The 25011-nt window shown below is 41.6% G+C and overlaps 4 protein-coding genes across 7 annotated transcripts; 3 read left to right on the top strand and 1 right to left on the bottom strand.

Annotated features, from left to right (window-relative positions):
- Positions 1–449: 449 nt before the first annotated feature.
- mdh1ab (malate dehydrogenase 1Ab, NAD (soluble)) lies at positions 450–6221 on the top strand (the record flags this gene model as incomplete). Of its 3 annotated transcripts, none has more annotated exons than XM_080481942.1 (9): positions 450–547; positions 1011–1109; positions 1516–1612; positions 2940–3115; positions 3295–3417; positions 4084–4260; positions 4514–4627; positions 5026–5115; positions 5714–6221. In XM_080481942.1, the coding sequence occupies 9 exons, from the start codon at positions 545–547 to the stop codon at positions 5834–5836; spliced, it is 1002 nt and encodes a 333-aa protein (XP_080338068.1). In that variant the 3' UTR covers positions 5837–6221. The 3 variants fall into 3 exon arrangements, with proteins under 3 accessions (XP_080338068.1, XP_080338067.1, XP_080338069.1); XM_080481941.1 differs by lacking the exon at positions 450–547 and adding an exon at positions 768–842; XM_080481943.1 differs by lacking the exons at positions 450–547; positions 1011–1109; positions 1516–1612 and adding an exon at positions 1726–1895 and having other exon boundaries at positions 2923–3115.
- A 1233-nt stretch (positions 6222–7454) lies between these two features.
- On the bottom strand, positions 7455–13390 carry LOC308120974 (carbonyl reductase [NADPH] 1-like). 2 transcript variants are annotated; one of them, XM_080481944.1, is made up of 7 exons: positions 13331–13390; positions 11931–12045; positions 9543–9712; positions 9292–9399; positions 8249–8457; positions 8081–8134; positions 7455–7899 (listed from the first exon to the last, which is right to left on the bottom strand). In XM_080481944.1, exons 2-7 carry the CDS (start codon positions 12041–12043, stop codon positions 7726–7728), a joined length of 828 nt encoding a protein of 275 aa, XP_080338070.1. In that variant the 5' UTR covers positions 12044–12045; positions 13331–13390; the 3' UTR covers positions 7455–7725. The 2 variants fall into 2 exon arrangements, with proteins under 2 accessions (XP_080338070.1, XP_080338071.1); XM_080481945.1 differs by having other exon boundaries at positions 13292–13372.
- Positions 13391–16876: 3486 nt separating this feature from the next.
- LOC308120971 (tubulin alpha-1A chain-like) lies at positions 16877–19424 on the top strand. The gene is made up of 4 exons (XM_080481939.1): positions 16877–17017; positions 17469–17691; positions 17774–17922; positions 18008–19424. The coding sequence occupies exons 1-4, from the start codon at positions 17015–17017 to the stop codon at positions 18986–18988; spliced, it is 1356 nt and encodes a 451-aa protein (XP_080338065.1). The 5' UTR covers positions 16877–17014; the 3' UTR covers positions 18989–19424.
- A 758-nt stretch (positions 19425–20182) lies between these two features.
- LOC308120972 (tubulin alpha chain-like) lies at positions 20183–23452 on the top strand. Its single transcript, XM_080481940.1, has 4 exons — positions 20183–20573; positions 21694–21916; positions 22072–22220; positions 22337–23452. The coding sequence occupies exons 1-4, from the start codon at positions 20571–20573 to the stop codon at positions 23306–23308; spliced, it is 1347 nt and encodes a 448-aa protein (XP_080338066.1). The 5' UTR covers positions 20183–20570; the 3' UTR covers positions 23309–23452.
- The last annotated feature ends 1559 nt before the right edge of the window (positions 23453–25011 follow it).

Raw genomic sequence — 25011 nt, 5'->3', positions numbered from 1 at the left:
ACTCTGCGGCACAGCAAAGTCAAACTTTAAAATTTGAATTTAAACGTTATCATGGCACTGTTTTACCAATTCAATCCAGCCAACTTGCGAAAGAATTGGGTTGTGATTCAGCCCCTTCACTAAAATGTTTTTGACCGCCCTGCTCTACAAAATATTGACACAGTGGAGATGGGGATGAATATTTTTGCACCCTTTTCAGTTTTTTATTTGCCAGAAAATTTGAAAACCGCTATCACATAAAATCCCCAAAAAATAAATTTACATTTGTGTTGTAATGTGGATTAATGTAGAAAAGTCCAAGGGGTATGAATGCATTTGCAAATGTTCTATATTTATTCACTGAGATATTAATAAACTATTATCTACATCTATGTATTTCGAGTCATGTTGTTACATTTCTGAACAGTAGGTGGCGGAAATGCGCCTTAATGCTGCTTTCCAGTCTGTGTGACGGGTGTGTGAAGAAGACGAGGGGACGGTATAAATAGAGGTGAGCTGCGGCTTCAGACAGAAGTGGGGGAGCAGTCAGAGCTTTTGTGACAACATGGTGAGTCTTTTCTGCATTAAACTTAGATATTTATGCTTCTGTCGGACATTGCAAACCTCTAACACCAGCTGAGTCGGTGACAAGTTTGCGAAAGTTTTTTTTTTATTTATTTATTTTTTTTCTGCAGCACGAATTCAACTTTTTCAATGTAAATCACGCAACAAACTGAAAATTTGAGGAAAAAAGTTAGATTAACTCGAGTTTCTGTTTTTAGCTCTGAATGAATAGAGAAGATGGCGTTGAACTTGATAACCTAAGAAGATCCTGGGTTTGTTATGTAACCCTGAGATCTGTGGTGGGTTTCTATTTTTGCCCTGACCCCTGTTGCTTTTAGTAAATGTGGTGGACAGAAAAAGGCCTGCAGCCTGCACGTGTGTTGGACATTTTGACTGTCACTCTTCCTGCTTTTCTTCACAGTGATATGATCCTGTAACACCTTATTCTTTCTCTCTCTCTCACACAGCCTGAGCCTATTAAAGTGCTGGTGACTGGAGCTGCTGGGCAGATTGCCTATTCTCTGTTGTTCAGCATCGCCAAGGGAGATGTCTTTGGCAAAGATCAGGTACAGGAAGACTTTGTGTTCAAATCCCTCATCTCCTTAGGTGCTGTCACAAGACCCCTTGCTCCTAAGCAGCAGCTGTTAATGTCAAATATTTCGGGGTCAAATCGGGCCTGACCCTGAACAGATGTTGCCCATGTGGGAATTGATCAGATTGTACTCTTTCATTCATGTGGCCTTGGATTTGCCCTTGAAGTCAATGAAACCGATCCTGTGCCAAGAGTCTTAGGCCATCTTTAAAACCTGATCCACTTGATCCTTTTGGCACACGCCCTAGTCGGCGTGCTGCATGGCTTAGGCCTTCATGCTCTGTTCCAGGGACGCTTAAGCGTCCCATTACAGTGACATTCAACATGGAAATTATTTGCCCATCTCAATCATCACGTGCCCTGTCGCTTTATTTTTCCAGCCAATTATCTTGGTCCTTCTGGACATCCCTGCCATGATGACGGTCCTGGAGGGTGTTGTCATGGAGCTGCAGGACTGCGCCCTTCCACTTCTGAAAGGTAGTTGTTGTATTAGAGGGTGTGATCAACGACCTTGGATGTGGTTGAAAACACAAACTTCAAATAAAAAGTTGACGTGTCGGCAGCGTTATGGGGGCTGATGAGGATTTGTCCAAATAGCGTTAAGTCCTGATCTGAAAGAAGTGAGTCTGTTCCACAGATGAGGAGCAAAGGAACTTGAAGCTGCTTCACCTTGTTTCTTCTGACTCTGAGGACCTCGGAGGTCTGATGGCAGTGGGTCCAGTCTCATAATTGTGTAGCTGTTTATCATTTTTCTTTCAAAGTAGATTTTAATTTTGTAGTTGCAGAATCATTTGACTTGGTTAACACTCAAAAAGCTTTTTTTTTTTTTTTTTTTTTTTTTTTTTTTTAAACTATTAAGTTTTACGACTAGATTAATGAAAATTAAATCTTAATTATATGGCTATAAAACTGTCAAATGTGTTTCAGCTCTCAGTATCGGGCAGCTCTCAATATTTGTGTTGTTAGTACTTGACAAGCTCTTCTAGACCCGCTGTGTCAAACATGAGGCCAAAATGTGCATAATGCAACAGCTATAGGAGAAGCTTTTTGGACCTTTCACTGTCGTTTGCAGCAGATGGAATCATTAGAATTGGCTTCATGTTGAGATTGTATTCATTTTCCACAGGAATTGCTTGTTTTTTTTGTTTTTTTTTTATGAAAAACTCAACTTTTTCATCACGTTACGCTCTGCACCGCAACAAAGAAAAAAATAAAAATAAAAGGTTATTATGGAAATATTTTAATGGTCCGGTCCACTGAAGGCGTGGCCTCTGAACTAAAATGTGTTTGACATTTTAGATATAATGGGAGTTAATAGATGCCAAATCAACTGACGAGCGTGAAAGAATTTGATTCGGAAATGTCTCAACTTGAAGAACCAAATAATCCGCATCAGTTTTGGGGTTATTGGAATCCGTTCCCTTTTTTTAAAGTCCCTTCGAAAATGGGCACGTTTTCTTTCGGTCTTTATCACGGCCATCATGACCCCAGTCGTGAGGCGCCATTATGTTGCCATCTCCATTGTGACCTGGAATGTTTCCCTCTGAAAAGGTGCCGTCCTTTGCTTTGTGTGGACGGGGGCTGTGAGAGGCCCCTGTATTAACGGACTGTGGCGCAAAGACAACACCTCGTGCGCTGCCGTAGCGGGAGAGACGTCCAAAATGCGTTCCTCCAAACTGGTTTGATTTAGAGAGGAAAGGAAACTTCAGTCTTTGATTAGCTGACTAAACGAATAACTTGGTTTAACCTCACAATACTTGAACAAGTTGTTTCTTTAAAAAAAAAAGACATTTGTGCTCTGCAGAGGTCATCCCCACTGAAAAGGAGGAGGTGGCCTTTAAGGACCTGGACGTGGCCATCCTGGTGGGCTCCATGCCCAGGAGGGACGGTATGGAGAGGAAAGACCTGCTGAAGGCCAACGTGGCAATCTTCAAGAGCCAGGGAGCCGCCCTGGATAAGTACGCCAAGAAGACTGTCAAGGTAATAATGCACATTCCTGCATGTTTTAACCTATTGAACGAGCCAGTTTTGCCAGTTTTTAGAGCACTCGTGCATCGATAGGAACGTACTGACAACATCCAGGTCCCTAAAAACTAAATTCCAGGACAGGCTTCTGTATTGGGCCGTCGGTGGGCTAAAGCTGGACTCGTGTGTTTCAGGTGCTGGTCGTCGGAAATCCCGCCAACACAAACTGTCTGATTGCAGCCAAGTCTGCTCCTTCCATCCCCAAAGAGAACTTCTCCTGCCTCACCCGTCTGGACCACAACAGGGCTCGCTCTCAGGTGCGGGCAGTAATTTGTTTGACCCTGCGGTAACAATGTTTTATCAAGTGACCCATGTCTGATTCTCGCGGTTACACTTGCCTACAATGTCAGAAACATTGCGCGTGCGTACTTGTGTTCACTAAACTTCAGGATACTCCTGAAGCCGCGGATGTTTGACGCTAATCTGGCAGTGCCTGAGAAGTTTGACAAACAGCACCAGAACCTTTTAAGCAGAGAAGGAGGAAAAGGGCCACAGTTGCATCTTCTGCTTACGCTGCAATTATTTCCTCCAGAAGTCATGTGACACTCCTCAGACGACCTCTGTGCCGGGTCGTTGGATAGCCTCCATAATTCTCATTTACTGCGTGCGCACTGTACGACAAAATAAGCTCGACAGTCGCAGATCTAATGACTGTAGAGATGCAAGGATAAGAAAACCCGATCGGCCTCGTTACACGGTGCATTGGCGCACATCGGAAACGTATCCGGTTTATTTCCACATATGAATGAGGCTTGTGTCTGATCTCTGGATGGCTGAATGCACGACGTGTTGTTCAAAAGCAGATCTGATCTGTGCCTCATTGGAACAATATAAATCCTAATTTGGTCACATTACACTGACGGTGTAAATGCAGCCTTGGTGTCCCCTGAATGGATCCTGACACTACTCCCTCTGTCCTGCAGGTGGCGATGCGCTGCGGAGTCCCTGCTAACCACGTGAAGAATGTGATCATCTGGGGAAACCACTCGTCCACCCAGTACCCAGACGTTCACCACTGCAAGGTCAACATGTCCGGCAGCGAGCTCGCCTGCTTCGACGCCGTGAAGGACGACAAATGGCTGACGGGCGAATTCATCTCTGTAAGTGGAAGATTTCCGCGTGACGTCTGAATTACAGTTCAGTTTAGATCGGTTGTATAAATCTACGGTCAACTCGAGCTGCAACTGTTCTACAAACGTAAAAATCAGACTGAATAGCTGAAAGGATGAACACCCCAATACTAATCTCATGACACTTTACATTCAAATAAAATTACAGTAATGGTCCAATATACTAACTGTGGACTATAATCAATAGCAATATTCCAGACGTTGGCGTGTTCTTGCCTTGCAGACGGTGCAGCAGCGAGGCGCTGCAGTCATCAAGGCCAGGAAGCTGTCCAGCGCCATGTCTGCCGCCAAGGCCATCTGTGACCACATGAGGGACATCTGGTCAGGCACCACAGAGGTAATCGCGCCGTTGGCTCCGTAACGTTTTCCATACCGTGTTAATTAGAAGACGTGGTTCCTGTGTGTTTATATAGTGCGTAGAGGAAAGTTCCTCAAAGGCTTATGTCCGTCAGTTTACACAAACGAGTGAAAATGCAGAAGTTTAGAGGCGTGCACTTTGCTGTTGAGCTGCTACTGGGGTACATATCCATATTTATTTGTGTGTATATATGTATGTTCTTTAACTTCAATGCCCATTATGACCGTCATGCTGCTACTGACAGAGATCACCAACACATTTTCATTGTATTTCATATCCATTGACAATAAAGGCGTCTAATCTTAATATACTCAACAGCCTGCATATTTAATCATGTAGTTGAATTTCTGTTTTTTTGTTGTTGTTTTTTTGTCCAGGGTGAATTTATTTCTATGGGCATTTACTCCAGCGGAAACTCTTACGGAGTCCCAGACGACCTCATCTACTCGTTCCCTGTGCAGATCAAGGTGAAATAATACACGTACAAATAACGATTTTTGAATTCAAATTTGTTTTCTCCATAATTTCAAACGGTGACGCTTGTTTACATTTTACCTTCACTTAAATTAAAACATTTTAAGTGGGTTTTTTTTTTTATTGCCATTAGGCCCCATTTCCACGTTTTCAGGGGAGAACGCATCGTTTTTGTCAGATTCTGCGTGGAGCTGTGTAGAGGCTCTTTGGATTTGCACGAGCTGCACAGTCAATGTTTTCCAACATAAAAACAAGTATTTTAAATATGTATTTATTTTAAAAGTGTTTCAAAATGTGTCATCAGTCTATTTATTTCCGACATGAAATTATTTATAATTCTGGCCTCTTAAGATATTTGTAAATATTATAAATAGAAAAAATTCTGGCAATTTAGTTTTTTTAATATTTAAATGATATTGGAGGTTCACTGTTCCACTTTCCATTTTTGTTTAAAGTAACATTAATTCTTATGGAGTCGGGTAAAGTTGTAACTATTGATCACATGTCATTTCAAATTTTTATTTATTTTAAATAATTTGGATTCAGTCACAAAATGGGGGGCAAAAACTGAGTGTTAAAATCTGCCCTCAGGACAAAACCTGGAAGATCGTGGACGGCCTTGCCATCAACAAGTTCTCCCAAGAAAAGATGGACGCCACAGCAGCAGAGCTGATAGAGGAGAGAGACACGGCCGTGTCTTTCCTGGGAGTATGACTAGACTCTGCTGGCCCCACGACTCCAGACGCCCGGCTGTGACGAAGCACTCCACCAAGCCCTGCATTACCGTGCGAGAGAGAGAGAGAGAATCCGTGTTTATGAGTGTACGGCGGCAGGTATATCTGTGTGGTTGGGATCGACGCCACATCGAGGAAAAACCACAAGAATGTGTCGTTGGTTTGTTCCCCGTCCGCCTGAATCTCTGGGGACGCACAAGTATACCTCTGTCAGTATGAATACATGCCGAAAGTCCACTGAAGCATTTTTCTTTTTTCAGTAATTTCTCTCGGAGTAAGTGAATGGATGATTGTTACATTTAGTCAGTGATGCACTACGTCCTGAAACACTGGAATTAAATAAAGACAAAACAACATTTAACCACTGTGGCCTTGGGTTTGTTTTTTCCATGGAGCTGCAAGCTGGATGTAAATAAGATGGATGTATAAATAACGCTAGTGAATTTTTATTTATTTTTTTTTTTTTAAGAAAGTAAAAATGAAAAGCTATGTCGCAGGCTGTGTGTAACACACAATGCTTTTAACAGACTGGAGAATTAAAACTTGCAGACTAAAATCTTTTGAGACAAGCTACAGAAACTGATAATGATAAAGATGTTTCAGCTCCAGCCCCGTTTGTGATGTTTTACAAAGGATTGCAGGTTTGTTTTGTAGGACATCCTATGGCAAAATAGGATGTTTTTTGTTTGTTCTATTAATTCAATTTTAGGCATGTGACATTTCACACATTTGGTGCAATCACATACGAAATCAATATCCATATACACACGCATATCCAAAAATAGTGTATAAATACTTCTCTTTTTTTTTTTTTTTGATTATATCTTTTGGAAAATATAGTTGGACAAAATATATAATCTGTTTTAAGTATACCCACACATACATACACACATTCCTCACATCTAACATGCATGAAAAGGGGTCGGAAGAAGTAAACTTGTCAAATCCTACTCCTTTGCCAATTTTCAGTAACTTAATTCTTTTTCTGTATTAAGAATAGTATTATATATGTAAATCTAGCAGTAAGAATATTATCTAATATAGGAGATTCTAAAATGAAGTGCGTATATTTAAGTAGCCGCATGTTTTGTTGCTGGACTTTGGGGAAAATCTACCAAAATCTGCTGGGGGGCTACTGTCATTTACATTTTGCTGTTTGCACATAATTATACCTCTTTATAAATGTATCTAGAATTACAAGGTGCAAGCGAGACGCCCTATAAATCAGTTCTGGGTCACCTATAACATGACATTTTGTCCTTCATCTTTTGAAATACAACAGTGGCAGTAACTAGGAATCTCCACTAGATGTCACTAAAGCAGCAGGAGTATCAAACACAGTTGAGTTCAGGGGCCACAAACGGTCTAATTTCATCCTGAGTGGACCAGACTGGAGCCTTTCGTCACATTAATGTAAAATTTGGGGTTAAGATAGTGTTTTTTTTTTTTTTTTTCAATAAATTCACATCCGCTTTGAATGGGAAATTATTCGGCGTTTGAAGATTAAGATTTTTTTCTGCCACAGGCAGGCACAAGGATTACACTTCAAAGAAAAAAAAAACTGAAAATGTTTGCTATTTTCAACAAGAAACACCATGAAGCAGACAAAAAGCATTTTATTTTCTTTCATATAAAAACATTTAAGATTCATCCACTTAAGGCAAGTTTACAGTTTCACATCAAACATTAAAATATACGACAGAAACGAGCACCGGTTATCGTTGTACATGATAAAGTCACACGGCAGTGTTCTTTGAAACGGTTTGAATCTGTTTGTGATTATAATCTCAGGTATCTGTGGTTATTAGCTGTGAAATGTTTTATAATACCTGATTGTAATCGCTCATAAGAGATCTTTTTTTTTTTTTTTCACCAGGGCTGAACTTTTTTGTCAGAAACAAACTTCCCATGAGGCTCTGAGGCTCCGGGCGGCAGCAGGGCCAGATAAACCGGCGTGACTGCGCCCTCCTCTGGTGACTTGGAGGCTGCAGGACTCGTCATGTCGGTGCGCACCCATCCTGGACAGCAGGCGTTGAGCAAGATCTGGAAAATGATGAAAAGAAAAATCAATGAAACTTAACTGAGAGCAAAACCACAGCGTGTTAAAAAAAAACCTTATGATTTCATTTTACTGGAAGTAGAAAGGTTTATATTTCATTGAAGGATGATTAAGATCACGACATTAATAAACGGTTCTGCTTGTATCTGGATGAGTTTTAGTTACCCCGTCATTCGCTCGCTCCTTGGACAAGCGACGAGCCAAGATCATGGACAGGACCTAAACACACATCAGACTCCGGTTTAAAGTGGTGAGAGCAGAGGATTACATCGCGTCATCAGATTTTTCTTTTACATTTTAAGGCCACGACACAACAAATGTGGATGAGCCCACCGTCAGTCCAGTTTTGGACAAGCTGTACGCCTTAAGAGGACTGTCGCCTTCCTTTGGTTCTTCCGCCTTGGCCTTGTCGACCATCTGCTGCATCAGGCCCACCAGCTCGTCCTCGGTGATGTCCTCGCTGCGGAATCGCTGCTGCAGGGCCGGATCGCACTTCGTCAAAGCGTTGTAGCCCAGAGTGCTGGAGACGTTCACCACACGGCCTGAAACCAGCAGGAGACGTTGGAGGTTGAAATGGGAGGCTCCAGCTTTGATGCTTTTAAATCTCAACTATAGATATTTTGTACACAAGGGAGATATTATAGCACAATAACAAGCATTACAAAATACATCAATCAGCATGAAGATGACTTTTACATTCAGTTACAGCAGAAGCGATATCATTCATAATAACAAACAGAAGGGGACCCAGGACTGAGCCTTGTGGGACACCTTTTACAATTGTTTGTAACATATGTCTGTCTGTGTAAGACTAATTATATGTGAGTCTATCAAAACCAAAGTTATTAAGCTTTTTTATAATAAATAAATAAATAAATAAACACCATAAAAACATTCAACCTTATCCAAAAGCTTTTAAAAGGTCAATAAAGTAAAAATGTCTTCTAATTGAGAGTTGCAATGTCTTGTCATTCATCCGTTACTCCGACGCTGCCTGTAATTCCAATAAGCATAACGTCTACATCACTTGTGATATCTAGAAAAGTAAAATACTTCCAGAAAGTACCGAAACAAAGTTTTATGTCAACATAGTAGTCATTTCCGTGCCTCCCAGGACAGAATTCTGCAGTGTGTCACACACGTTGCTCACGTCTGTGAAAAACGCAGAGATTCTGAAAGTTCAAGTAGAAAATCGTTTAAAAATCTGTATATATTCTACAGAAATAGATCATATTAAAATAGTCAATCGAACAGCAGAAGATTGAAAGAGTGCTGCGCTTTCCTCTCAGACTGAAACTCTACTGAATTACGACTAAAACGTGAGGAAGCGTAAAAGACACAACGCAGGAAACTGCATTCAGGTCTTTTGTTGGTACCTCCTGCTTTGACCACCGGCATGAAGTGAGTCAGCATGTCTCTGGTGGAGAAGAAGTTTGTCTTGAAAGTCGCCTCCATCTGGACTCTGTAGGGTTTTGGATCAGCAGCTGAAAGGAGAGGAAGCGATCGACAAGTTCAGGGAAAGAAACACATACAGATATAAAACTTCATCACATTAGAAATGGACGGGACGGAGTTGCAGGTCACGATCGTAGCAGCTCCGACTTCAAAATGTAAAATTTTCTCTTACAATTCAACAATATCCCGGCGTTATTGACGAGGACGTCCACTCCTCCGTAGTTCTGCTTGAAGAACGCTGCAGCGGCGGCGATGCTGTCCAGGTTGTCGATGTCCAGCTGGTGAAACTTTGCCTTCAGCCCCTTGGAGCTCAGCGACTCCACGGCCTCCCGACCACGGCCTCTGCAAGACGAGCACAAACTAACTTATTCTTTTGACTTCATCGATGACTTCATCATTTAGCACTTTACAGTTATCCACCGTCTCCTTTTGATGGTTCTGACAAGTTAAAGCAAATGGACTAAACGAAATACAAAACCAATAAGTGACCTTAAGCAACTGGGAACTCTGAAAGTTACCAGATGGGAAACTATTTATATCTCTGTTCACCGGTCTGCCCAACAAAACTATACAGATAAATTATCTATAATTACTTATAATGTTAAACAGGCACATTGCTGCATTCAGGCACCAGCTAGGCGAACAATGTCTGGCAATTCTCCCCCTTTATCTGCAACGAGGTAAGTTTATTTATTTACTGCTGGGTATTAGTTCGAGTTACTAGTTGGGAAACTCCCACTTTCGAATTGGGACGTCATCATTACACACATAAACCGACAGACATGAAATCAAGCTCATAAAGTCAAATTTATCAATGAACTTTACTTTTACACATGTGTAAACGTGGATAATTTTCAATTTAACAGTTCAAGGCAATTAAAAGAAAACCGCTGCAACTGTTTTTTCGGACATTTCACTGTATTGTGCGTCATTATAAAGGGTATGAGGCTGAAATGACACCTTTTTCTTTCTAAAAGGAGATTTAGTGAAGCATATATAGAAAAGTCTAACACTTCTCAATGATATCTAAATAATGTTTGGTAAGATCGATCATATCATATTCAATGTATTTGCATGTCCGTGAAGCGTTCGTGTGAAACCTCAGCCCATAATTACAACTGAAACTGTCACACTTCAATCATTTGTGGTGAGTTTAGACAGTTTGGTCCAATTATTTGGTCACGTCTCTAAAAAAAAAATAAAAAAAAAATAAAAAGAAGTAACTAAGTACTTATACTATTATAAAACTGTATGATGATAGTGGGCGACTAACATAGTGCTGGTGTCGTGTTGAGGATGAGAGGATTTTAAATGTACTTTACAGTTCGTGTGCAGGATGATGTTTTATTTCAGTTTAACTCGCCATAAGAAATTAACAGGAAAACATTTCCTCAACAGTGTTTGTTTGGAGCAGTACTCTGGGGTTTCTGTTACAGAAATTCATTTCATCAATCAAACGAGAGTGTTTAAAGAGCAGACTGGTGAGTCTGGTGTTTCCTTCAGTGCATTTATAAACCGTCCTGCGTCACACGCTTGTCTTAAGTAAACAAACCGGATCATATCTGTCCACTTGTATGAACTCGATTGTTTGACTTCAACCCGTTTCAAGTCACACAAACCTGGAGCGTATCTCTATACACGGGCTGAGAGCCAGAATACCCCTGCTGTTTACTGTTTCCTTTCCTTAAGGTTTCATAAACGCAGATTTATTGACTGGATCCGGGAACCAGTGTCGGGCGTGGGTGAACGCTCTCGCTGGTTTTGATTACCGTAGTCCAATTTGCCGACGGCACAATGATATTAAACAGTAAATAAAAGAAGATATTCAGTACCTAAGACCAACCTGGATATCAACACACTACAAACACCAACAAAATGACACCAGGCTTCAGAAGATTGAAGCTCTGTCCTCGACTTGACACAACCAGGAGGTAAAGACGCTGGAGATAGATTAAAATAGATGTAGTTGCTTTGACTAATCGGTGGCGCTAAATCAGGGGGTGTCAAATATAAGGCCCGTGGGTCAAAACCAGCCTGAAAGTGGCTGCAATCCGGCCCACACACCCACCGTGCAAATTGTAAAAATTGCAAAAGAAAGCATGGAATTTTGAACACAGTCATCATTGTTAGCAAACTGGCCTCAAAACCATGCTGTCAGGGTGAGTTTGTAAAAACATGCATGCGAAAGGCCGTAAAATACAACCGTTTGAAATGTTTTTTGGGACATTTCCCTGTATTTTGCGTCATTAAAATTTGCTCAATGTCATTTTTGGGACTAATTGCACAGATTTTAAGAAAATATTGACATTTTCATGACGTACAGTCTTTGCCACAACAAAGAACAACTTTCCAGTGTCTATTTAAAGGTTATTATGGCATTAGTTCACCAGTTCAGCTGGCTCAAGATGAAACTGGGCTGTATGTGGCCCCGGAATGATAATGAGTTGAAATTTCTTGCAGGAGTGAATGTGATCGACTGTCTGGCCCTCCATAGAAGGATGGATGTTGTTGCAACACGTTCACTTGTATGAAGGTTGCCTTCCCACGTAAATGTACCTACAGGTCTCTGGCAGTGAGGTAAACGTCTCCCTGGAACTGTTTGCAGAGCGCCTGTACGATGGCCAAGCCGATGCCCTTGTTGCCACCTGTTACCACTGCAACCCTGGCTGCCATGTCTGTAGAAGGAGAGAGAGAGAGAGAGAGAGAGAGAGAGAGAGAGAGATGGATGGATAAATAGAAAATTGCATTAAAAGCACCAGACACAGCCTCTCCTTTCCTGTCCCCATAAATTCAGCTATACAACCAGTGTGCGAGGGGAGGCTCTGTGCCAACAGATAAGATTTGCTGAGTCATGCAGAGAGACAGTCAGTGACAGGTGACGTCTCAGTCTTCGAGCAAATTCCGAAGTCCGAGGGGTATGTGAACGTTTTTTTTTATAGAAATCTCCCAGTTTGGTTCCGTGTTGGTTTTGCGTCATTTGAAATGACTTTTTGCCATTTTCTTTATAAAGTGAGACAGAATGAAGTTCCTCATAAATACATGACAAACACTGAAATGTGGAAAAAGCCTGGGGGGTTTTCTTTTGAATAGAGACACACCTTTCAACATGTGGGACGATCAGCAGAGTTGAATATGTGAGATGTGCCTGTTAGAAATTGTATAAATATATCAGTCAAATCTATGAGACTTTATCTCCATCTGGACTTCTTAAACCTCATTGAGACTCTTCTAAATACAACTAGGTTCTTAAAAACTCAACAGAGATTCTTTAAACATGACCCAAACTCTAAAAAGTAGATTTAAGGGTTGTTTAAAACACATGGATTCATCAAATATCAGACGGATTTGTTTGTAAAACAGAGCAAAACAGGAAGCAAAATAAAATCCACATAACTTTCTCTGTTTAAACTAACAGACATGAAGTCTACAAACTAAACTACTTGATGTATGCATGGACTCTATAACCCAGGCTCTTAGGTTTTTATGCAAACAGCAACTAAACAAACTGCATGTTAAAAGGATAAAACGTCAGTTAAAAAAAAGTCCCTCAAAATTGTAATCTGAGTATTTGTAGTCGTTATTTTCACCTTAAAAGCAAATATATTTACGTGTAACCGCAGATTGTTATTAAAATATTGCAGAACGATAAGTCGCTATGACCACGTAATATGAAACGTTTTTAGATCAATCAGAAAGTCTGTGTCATTTTATTGTACATTTAGACAAAATTGATTTCTGAAGTCGACCTAAAAACAGAGAAACTGTTCATTTACAGATAATTAATGAACAACCTTCGGCGTCTGTTACCCGTTTACGCTGCTGCGTTCAAAAACAACCCGCTAAACGACTACGCGCCCTCACACAGCTGTGAAATGTGTCTAATAAATGTCCTTTTTTTGTGTCGCTAAAGTGCAGCCTTACCGAGAGAAAGGTTAAAAGGGTTAAAATGTGGTTTCTTACTGAGAGCTGGAGGTGAAGCTGCGTCGCTGGGCTCGATCAGAGACAAGTGAAGGAAACCAGAAAGGGAGGAGCTTAGGAGCTCCGAGGATCCGTGAACACAGCATGGAAATATTCTATTAAACACACATGCCAGTGCAGGCTCAGTTTAATTGAACAAATAAAGTGTGTAATTCAAATTAAGCGGAGTTTAACAGTGTAATGACTCTACGTAATAATAATAATAATCTCTGAAATCAATGCTGTATTTTTCCAATAAAGTCCACTAGGCAAACTATTATACTAATGTCTAAGATTGTGCTTGAGATTGGATTACCAGAGCAAAGTTTGCTGAGTCATTGTGTGACATGATTTACTGCTTTTGTGAGTCACTGATCCGCTCATGAAAGGATTAAAAAAAAACAACTATATACTATACACATATAAAACTTTGAGTTAATTTAGTTGTGTTTTGCAGCACAACTCACTTTATTTAAATGTGCAGGTATAATCCTATATTTAATACACCTAATATACAAAGAAAAGACCACACCCTGTCGCCAGCAACAAGCTGTGCAAACTTAAATCCCTGCAGATTGTCTGGAGCCAGCTCACAGAATAAGTGTTGGCATATAAATGGCCTGAGTATACACATTCATTATATGAACAGATATGAACACACAATGTTTCCAGGTGGTCAAGTTTTTCCAGTTCTGTGTCAAACTCAGCAGGCTGCAGGTTCAAATTGGCTGAACAGCAACTCCACACAACCGATCGCAGCAACCAGTTGAGTTTTATTCCACTCTATGAGTCGATCTCTGTTTGTCGCTGCCCCTGAAAAGCAGAGCAGGATGTTTGTTTCATATCAACCACCAGTCTGACATGCAGAGGAGCTCAGTTTACAATAGATGAGTGGTTCTCAGCATCCCCCCCTCTGTGTTGCAGCCCACAGACTTCCTCTATGAAAGGTTGTGAACTCTATCTCAGATCGGACACAACCTTTCTCACCAAATACAGTCAAAAGTCAGAATGAATATTTAACCTGACTGATACACTAAGCTCTTTTTAATGCACTGGAACGGTGGAGGTCAACTCAGCCACCATAGACAAAAAAAAAACCCCTCTGGAACAAAATAATATTTAAAAAATGTATTTATTTAAAAAGATTTGTGTTCGTTCAATATATCTATCTTCAATGCTGCTTCATCCAACTTCGGATGTTGGGACTGGAGCCGATCCCAGCCAGGAAACACCCTGAACAGGTCATCAGTTCATCGCAGGGAAAACAGGTCGAATGGCGAAAGTGTTTACATTCGTTAGAAAACACTTTGGTAAAAGCAAAAAAAAAAACTAGAATTTTTTATAAACGTAAAAAGTAAAAATTGTATTTAAGACTTTTTTCAGCTGGGGGGTTATATATTGACTGTCCACTTGGGACAAATAAAGGAATATCTTGTCCCATCATATGTTGTTTTGTCTTATCTTAACATCCCTTGTCTGGTCTGAGTCTTGTTTTTAAGACGTAGTGTTGAGTTTTCCATTATCCCTAAAGGCTTTCTAAAAAAAAAAGAAAAAAAAAGCTCATGATCACATTTTGCAATAATGGAAAAAACACTTTAAAATGACCTGATGAGTGCAGAAACGCTCAGGAGGCCAAATGAAAGTGCACACAGGCATCTCCTGGCCTCTTTCAAACTTTCAGTCATAAAAACAATTCAACTTGTTAAACATTCAACATTTTAAACTTCTTTTTTTTTTCAAAACCTCTTTAAACTTTTAAAAAATATTTAAACTTTTTAAAATATTAAAAATTTTTGAAAATATTTTTACACTGAAGTGGTTGGGTAAAGCCTTCAACTAGCCATACTTTCATCTGAAAGACTTACTCTAACTTTTGAAATGCTGTAACATCTGTCCACTACTTTGTGAGACGAAAGAGAGTGTTCATAAACTCTATATCTTATATTTGGGCTATCCTTTTTTCACAGGGAAGCTACGCCCTCTGCTGGCACTTTATGGAAAACCCACGAAAATGGAGCAAAACCTGATGCTTCTGTGCAGCTTCATTAGGTTTAGATATCAAATATAGACACACAAATTTGTTTGAAAATTAATAAATGTAACCAGTTTATCTTTGAGTAATTGAATTACCATCAGTAAAATGTGATCAATGAGGGCAGATTACTCTGACTGTTCATGTAATTCATTTAATTCGATACATTTTCGTGGGAAACTAACATTTTGAGGTAGTTTAAGGTGCCTATAAACATAAAAGAGACACGTGGATAAAGCACAGCTTTGTTTTAATTTCCATGTTCTTACTTCATACTACAAAGTTAAATATACAGTATGGTGGTTGTTGACGCCTGTCCAGCAGATTTGACCAAGAAGGACCGTCCCAGATAATTCGGAGGTTTTTAAATTCCGTTTCAGGCTCCACAACATCCATGAGCTTTAATTTAGTGTTCTTATCTGAAAACGCAAATTCTCTATCAGCAGCACGTTCCACTGTTTGGAGCTGATTAGGATCTCTGCACAGCTCTGTGTGTGTTGAGCTGCTGCCTCATCCGGCCGGGTCAGTTATCTGAAAGCTAAGAAAGCCTAAAAAATAAAAGAGTAACATAGGGAAACTAAAGGAGAGCATGTTCAGGCAGGCTTCGCTTGGCTCTTAGTAACAACTTGTCATCTCAGGTCTTGGGTTACCTTCAGGGGCTAAGGTGACAACCATTCAAGTCATACAAAAGAGCATTTAATAAGAGCATTTATATGATTTCCATATAAACACATGGCCGTTAACGCTTTTAATTAAAACATATTTTTGAAATTGTGAGCTATTTTTGCAATTATGTATTAATTCAGTGTTTCAGGGAAGTCCGCGAAGAACAACAGCCTTATTCTCTTGGGGGGGGGGGGGGGGGGGGGGGGGGAATTCCTCAGGGCAAAGCATAATCGTCTGTTAATCTCTACTTTAAAGCACTACATAGGTCCACTTTGCTTGTTTTCTCCTTCGTTATGAACAAACATCAACGTTCTGCAGCACGCGTGACTAGACAGTGATCTCATATGTCACCTGCTGCAATGTTTTTCGCTGGCGGTCGGCCCCCTTTGCAATGCAAATTAATCCCCCACCAAAGTGTCGATGCAACGGTAACAAAAGCCTATTCAGTTGGCGGTGGGAGGTGTCCGCTTTCTCTCAGCCGTGAGATGAGAAAAGTCAGGCCCCAAAAACACCCTGCTATGAACCGGGCCGGGTTTTAATTTGAACAGGAGAGAGCTATTTTTCCTCATGTATCCTGTTTTAACTAAAAAAAGTTTTGACTTTGACCCATGAGGAATGAAGACTCTTCCTAGCAGTCAGCTCATAGGGTCACAAAACAATGTTTAACATCACAGTGAAAGCAACAGGCCGAGTTTCACTGCCACTCGGGTCACTGTTGACGGTTACTCCTCTGTGTAACGACAGCCGTTGTTGCTTGGATCTGTACAAGGTGAGCACATCAGTACATTTTCCTCTTTGTGCCCCTTCCTCCTCATCTTTCATCTCATAGAAGCCACTTTGTGCGTCTCCAGCTCCTCCGGTTACCACAACAGACGCGGCTGTTGCTTAGTGACACGACGCTTTAAAGCAGCTTCGTGCACTCGCAGCTGACACAAAATCCCCGGCCGCTCTTTTCAGGTGATCAAGGGACTACATCGAGCATCAAAAACATGGTGAGGATCTCTTTCTTATATGATTATTTCATTGTAAACAATTCAAAGTCTTCATGAGTGGAAGTTAAACATCTCACAATGAAAAAGTAACATTATACTGATGCCATATGCCTTATTGGACAGATTTCAGCCTGGACCAAAGAAAGAAACTAAAGAATTAGGGCAATGCGTTTTTCAGTACAGATATTTAAGCTGCAAAGTGATTCCTCATTTCATTTTACCACAAATTTGTAAAATACATTTACAGAGATATCTTAACATCATGATTAGTGTGAATAAAATGTTAAAATGCACATAAATACTTACATTCTCCGTATTATATATTTCATGAATGGATCAAGTAACACCTTCCTCACATATCAATATATAAGATCACATAGACTGGTCAAGCCCGTCTATCACGGTGGTTTGTTCACATAGTTCATTGTACCTGAAATACCCTTGGTTTCAGCGTGAGTGCATCTCTATCCATGTTGGCCAAGCTGGCGCCCAGATCGGAAATGCATGCTGGGAGCTTTATTGTCTGGAGCACGGCATCCAGCCGGACGGTCAGATGCCCAGCGACAAGACCATCGGAGGAGGAGACGACTCCTTCAACACCTTCTTCAGCGAGACTGGAGCTGGGAAACATGTTCCCAGAGCCGTGTTTGTGGACTTGGAGCCCACAGTCATCGGTAAGATCATTACTCGCTTATAAATATTTATGCTGCAGCATAATGAGATGGAGGAGCCGTCACTATTGTTTTTCAATTTTAGATGAGGTCCGCACAGGAACCTACCGGCAGCTGTTTCACCCTGAGCAGCTGATCACGGGAAAGGAGGACGCTGCTAACAACTATGCTCGTGGTCACTACACTATTGGCAAGGAGATCATCGACCTGGTTCTGGACAGGATTCGTAAACTGGTGACTTTGTCAACAATACTGTTTTATATTTCAGTTCAGTTCCAGTTAACAATTACATATTAAAGTTCTATCTTCACCCCTGCAGGCTGACCAGTGCACGGGGCTTCAGGGTTTTCTCATCTTCCACTCCTTTGGAGGAGGAACCGGCTCTGGCTTCACCTCCCTGCTGATGGAACGTCTCTCCGTTGACTACGGCAAGAAGTCCAAACTGGAGTTCGCCATCTACCCCGCTCCTCAGGTGTCCACTGCTGTGGTGGAGCCCTACAACTCCATCCTGACCACCCACACCACCCTGGAGCACTCCGACTGTGCCTTCATGGTGGACAACGAGGCCATCTATGACATCTGCCGCAGGAACCTGGACATCGAGCGTCCCACTTACACAAACCTCAACAGGCTGATTGGACAGATCGTCTCTTCAATCACTGCCTCCCTGCGCTTCGACGGAGCCCTGAACGTGGACCTGACGGAGTTCCAGACCAACCTGGTGCCCTACCCTCGCATCCACTTCCCCCTGGCCACCTATGCTCCAGTCATCTCTGCAGAGAAGGCCTATCACGAGCAGCTGTCCGTTGCAGAGATCACCAACGCCTGCTTCGAGCCGGCCAACCAGATGGTGAAGTGCGACCCTCGCCATGGAAAGTACATGGCCTGCTGTCTCCTGTACCGTGGTGACGTTGTTCCCAAAGATGTCAACTCTGCCATCGCCACAATCAAGACAAAGCGCACCATCCAGTTCGTAGACTGGTGTCCTACAGGGTTTAAGGTGGGAATCAACTACCAGCCTCCCACCGTGGTTCCTGGAGGAGACCTGGCTAAGGTGCAGAGAGCAGTGTGCATGCTGAGCAACACCACCGCCATCGCCGAGGCCTGGGCTCGCCTGGACCACAAATTCGACCTGATGTACGCCAAGAGGGCCTTCGTCCACTGGTACGTCGGCGAGGGGATGGAGGAGGGCGAGTTCTCCGAGGCCAGGGAGGACATGGCAGCTCTGGAGAAGGATTACGAGGAGGTGGGCACCGACAGCCTTGGAGACGAAGGCGAGGAAGAAGGGGAAGAATACTAAGTTTAATTCTAAGCAATAAAATAATCACTTCCGATGCTCTGTTCGGTTTCGTTCACTTCAAACAAAGCTGGTCCATCAATGTGTCATTTCACCACGTCAAAAAGGGCATCTATCTGCTGTTTCAGAGACAGATGAAACCCCAAAGCAATGTACAATGTATTTTAACTCTCCCTCATTCTAAAAATGTGTTTGTTTGAAGGATACTGATGCCTTTGTATTTGCTGTTTGTTTGAAAATACACAATCATGCTTAACTTCAATTGGTGCTAAAACAATGTCTTTCTAAAAGATTTCTTTTTTCAATAATTACAGTAGGGCAGGATTGTTATGACGTACTTGAATGGAAAAGTCAAAATTGTCAAGTCCTCTTGAATTAAAGAAGTGTGCTGATAATCTCTAATTATTTGTCGAAAATAAAGCATAGCATCATATATACCATTTTTTGTGTGAATGTACCACATTTCTCATTTTTATCTTATAACACTACACTGAATCATGTTTCCACTCTTTATGGTGCCTGATCTAACTGCATAAGCATCATTAACTTACTTCACCCTTTCGAAAAGTCCTGATTATTTAAGTATTACATAACAAAACCAGAGAGGGATCAGGGCCTGAGTCACGCACAGTGTCAAGGCTTCATAAGTGAATAAATTGGAGGTGATAATTTGTCCCTTTTTTTTTAAATTGAAATCTGTTTGCACCAAAAGGTCAGTCTTATTTATTTATTTATTTTTTTATGAAGTTGACATAACTTAGTCACGGTTTATAAGTAAAGAGAAATGAATGAATGAACATGCGAGTCCTTCTCATAGTGGAACCACAGTACTTACTGTTTCAATAAAAAAAAAGCCCACTGTGCTTACTTCCATTTTTGAGTTCCGTTACCTTTAATGGTTTTGAACTAAATTCATGAGATAAAATCATTATGTATTTATTCAATTACTTTCAGCTTTTCAACAGTAGTATTAGATTTCCTTTCAAACATTTTCATACAAATATGTGCATTTTACACATATTTGTCGCAAACAGTCTATTTTGACGATTCTTATCTGATAAATTGTTGTCTTATTATGAATTACTGCATGTCTTCCCGACATCTAGACTGTATTACACTAAATAAATGGAAGAAACACGTGAAACACATTGGACCAGTGAAAGAGGCTCCTATGAATGCAACACAGCCTGAGGAATTAGTAGTCACATGGCTGAACTGGCAGCCACACGGACAGACTCCTGAGAACGTTTGTTTTTCCTCTACGAGAGCTGATTTACAATGAAATGCTTAGACTTATTAACTGACGGACTGCTCGAGTGAAGGTTCGTCCTCTCTTCATTAACGTAAAAAAGATTTGCAAGTTTTCATGACCTGATTAGAGGAGTGTGCATATTACGGTCAGCACTTGAATGCATCACGGCTCGACGGACAAACGCTCCCACTGACGCTGAACGTTCGAAAAGCGTCTTTAGCTCCGCCCCCCACTAGCCTCGTATAAAAACAACGGGCGGCGACTTCCTGCTTCAGTACCGCCTTCAGAAACCGATCCTTGGAGTCGAAAAGAGGGAGAGAAACTACTTGAAAAATGGTGAGTAAAGAGAAAGTAGAAAATGCATACATCTAAAGGTGCTCCATTTTAAAAAATTAGACCACTCTCGGGATTAAAGCATGAAATTTAGCCAAAAAAACCCTCAAACATCTAATTTTATAAATTAACTGTGCCGTTTTTCCCGTGTGATTCGGTCTGAAAGTTGTGTAACCCGGTGTTTTGTACCCTTTAAACTGGTAATCATCTAAAGTGCGTAGTTACCGTTATCTAAAGGCCATGAGCCTCGCTGCTTATCCATCCCGGCAAAATGGAGGAGGAAATCTGGGCGAAAGCGCGCGAAACGTCACGTCAGTAACGGTTTTCCAGTAGATATAAGATATAAGGGAGTTAATGAAAATAAAATCGTTTTCTGCTTTTTTTTTGTGTTCCTGCACCGTTTTAAGAGATGATGCGCAAACATGCCTATCCCAGGGCCCTGCTCGTTTCTATTTTATTTATTTATTTTTTTCCTTCTGCCAGATTTTAAGCTCCGCACCGAATACCCGCGGGAAGCGCATTTAATTTGTGGAAAATTTTGTGAAAATAGTGATATGACTTTTATTAATGATTCGGCAAACTGCGACAAAAGCCAGTCAAAGCAGATGGGATTTTGTTGAAAAAAACAAAATGGAGGAGATCCTCATTGATCGGCCGCGTGCGTCGGGTACAAAAGATTAAATCATGAATTTTACAGTCCGTTATAACGTATGGAACGGAAACTTTATAAGGGTTTTAATTGAATCGGAAGACGCCATCAGGTAAGACGCCCTGTCCCTGAACGTTACGCAGACGCTGGGCTGCTGCGGCGGAAGGGTGGAGGAGGGGAGAGGGTGCGCTTACTTCCTGTCTGCATGGATTTGTCAAACTCCTCCCTGGTAGGAGTTTCCACCGATCTGTAGCTGCAGGGAGGGGCACGCTGTACATCATCACTGCTTCACCTCAGGGCAGAGATTGCTTTTTCAGCATATTAAAAGCCTTTAGGATCAGTTTTCAGACCTTTTTCATCATATTTACAGTCAGAATCCCTGCACAAACATCTCCAAATTTACTTTTTTTTTTTATTTTTTATTTTTTATTGTGAAATGTAGCTGCTGACTGACCTCTGTCTTTCTTCCTGCAGAGGGAGTGTATTTCAATGCATGTCGGCCAGGCCGGAGTCCAGATGGGAAATGCATGCTGGGAGCTTTATTGTTTGGAGCACGGCATCCAGCCGGACGGTCAGATGCCAAGTGGCAAGACCGTTGGAGGAGGAGACGACTCCTTCAACACCTTCTTCAGCGAAACTGGAGCTGGGAAACATGTTCCCAGAGCCGTGTTTGTGGACTTGGAGCCCACAGTCATCGGTAAGTTAATCTTTTATTTATAGAACTTTTAAAAAAATTCAAATAAATAAATAAATATATATATATATATTTTCATAGATACAGCAATTTATTTTAATTTTTATACACACTTCATCACCTCACACCTCAACTTGAGCCCGTTTTTGGTTTTTCAGATGAGGTCCGCACAGGAACATATCGCCAGCTGTTTCACCCTGAGCAGCTAATTACAGGAAAGGAGGACGCTGCTAACAACTATGCTCGTGGTCACTACACAGTCGGGAAGGAGATCATCGACCTAGTTCTCGACAGGACTCGCAAATTGGTCAGTTGTCTCCAGAATTGCAAATTCCTCATCGATCTTTTTAATGATGTGGTGGTTTGAGTCCTCCCACCCCACCCCCACTGAAGCTGACATCTCATTTTAAATTCTTTTTTCAGGCTGACCAGTGCACGGGGCTTCAGGGTTTTCTCATCTTCCACTCCTTTGGAGGAGGAACCGGCTCTGGCTTCACCTCCCTGCTGATGGAACGTCTCTCCGTTGACTACGGCAAGAAGTCCAAGCTTGAGTTCGCAGTTTACCCCGCTCCTCAGGTGTCCACTGCTGTGGTGGAGCCCTACAACTCCATCCTGACCACCCACACCACCCTGGAGCACTCCGACTGTGCCTTCATGGTGGACAACGAGGCCATCTATGACATCTGCCGCAGGAACCTGGACATCGAGCGTCCCACTTACACCAACCTCAACAGGCTGATTGGACAGATCGTCTCTTCAATCACTGCCTCCCTGCGCTTCGACGGAGCCCTGAACGTGGACCTGACGGAGTTCCAGACCAACCTGGTGCCCTACCCTCGCATCCACTTCCCCCTGGCCACCTATGCGCCAGTCATCTCTGCAGAGAAGGCCTATCACGAGCAGCTCTCTGTGGCTGACATCACCAACGCCTGCTTCGAGCCGGCCAACCAGATGGTGAAGTGTGACCCTCGCCATGGAAAGTACATGGCCTGCTGTCTCCTGTACCGTGGTGACGTTGTTCCCAAAGATGTCAACTCTGCCATCGCCACAATCAAGACAAAGCGCACCATCCAGTTCGTAGACTGGTGTCCTACAGGGTTTAAGGTGGGAATCAACTACCAGCCTCCCACCGTGGTTCCTGGAGGAGACCTGGCTAAGGTGCAGAGAGCAGTGTGCATGCTGAGCAACACCACCGCCATCGCCGAGGCCTGGGCTCGCCTGGACCACAAATTCGACCTGATGTACGCCAAGAGGGCCTTCGTCCACTGGTACGTCGGCGAGGGGATGGAGGAGGGCGAGTTCTCCGAGGCCAGGGAGGACATGGCAGCTCTGGAGAAGGATTACGAGGAGGTGGGCACCGACAGCCTCGCCGATGGGGATGAGGAGGAATATTAGATGTTCCAGCAAGTTACAAGAGTATTGATTTTGGGTTTGAGTTTTTCCAGAAATGAAGAATTATGAGGATATACTCAATTAGCCTCATTCTTTAAACTGCAAGTCTTTTTCTCTTGTTCAAACAATAAAGAGTCTTAAAATGTATAGATGTCTGTTTCTTGGACAAGAACTTTTGGGTTTTAATCAAGTTTTTTTGTCTTAACTTGCACATTTGGAAAGAAGTGCTCCAATTACTCTTATGGACTGAACTTTAAAAAATGGTGACAGTGATTTCCAGATCAAAACACGGTGACGTGAGACAATGCATTAGATGCAAGTAAAACTTAATCACTACGTGAAAAAGGATTTCTAAATGAAGTGCAGGTGTAGAAGGTCACATAAAGTGGCAACATTCTTGCTTTGTCAACACTGCTCACATGCAGGAGACTTTCATCACATCGGAAGTCTGTAAACCTCAAAGTGACTAAGTGTGGTTAAGTGACCTGTCGAATTTTGTTCAATTATAGAAGACAAAATATTTGCTGACAAGGTCGAAGGATAAATTTCACCTTATATGGGACTCAATATTGAGTTCTAAATGTAAAAAACCTCTCTTCTCGATGGTACTTTGGGTAATTTTTCAGCAAAGACTGGTCTGATATTACCCTACCTTGATATCTAAATATTTGGTACAACACCAACTTGATTCTCAATGAATTTATTTTTATTTTTGACAGACATGGTCCTTCCCTCACGTAGGATACTATCTCTATATTTTCATGAGGACATATATTTCATTGGGGTCAGGCTCCTCAGGATCCTTCTGGTATTATGGAGGCGGAGCTTTGACGATTGCTTTCACTTCTTCAGCGACGACAGTCAACGAAAACTCAGGGATGCAACAGATTGTCGCTGCACACAGAGTAATGAGGAAACAGGTCAATGCAGGTAAACACTTCACCTGTAGCCATGTGGTTCAGGACCACGTTGATCAAAATGTAGGTCCCAGTCCGGCCGGTCCCGTCGCTATGGAAACTAGAATAAGAAAGGTTTTCTAAAATAATCCAGATGTTGATTTGTGGGGGAAGAAGAGGGGATTAGTAGGAGAGGGATGGACTGTCATTGAAATGTTGAATTCTTGGCTCAAAATCAGAAATAATCAACTGTCTCTATGTTTGAATTGACTTGATTTAACCCTCCTTCATATACTTCACTACAGGATAGATCCAAGGTTTGTCCTAAACATAAACCCCTATAATTCATTATTCTTTATGCATCCTGTGATACAGGAAAGATCACAGTCAATACAGTTCATCACAGATGTTTTAAAACATCTGACAGTGGTGAAAATAACCTCAATGTCATACTACACATATTTTTTAGGTTAAAGCTGAACTAATTTGGATCAATGTTGTATTTTACATCAGTGGACCTTAAATTGCACACCGAATCAAGAGAGACTCTGGGGGATTTGTTTTTGTTCATTTAGTTAAAGCAGTATTACTTTTTGAGTGAAGCTTTATAAAAATGGAAAAAAACAAAAAACAAAACAGAACATTTCCACCATGTCTGAACCTGTTTGTTATGAGGCTTGGTGGCAACAGGACGATATGAAACCGGAGTGAAGCAATAAAATATCACATTTTTATTTATCACTGGTATTTATTCATAATATTTTATATATATCACATTATGGTTATGATGTATTGTTATAATAATAATAA

Source organism: Lipophrys pholis (genome assembly GCF_963383615.2).
Source record: "Lipophrys pholis genome assembly, chromosome: 15".
NCBI lineage: Eukaryota > Metazoa > Chordata > Actinopteri > Blenniiformes > Blenniidae > Lipophrys > Lipophrys pholis.
Note: the sequence above shows the minus strand (reverse complement) of the source record. Positions and strands in the feature narration are given on the sequence as shown.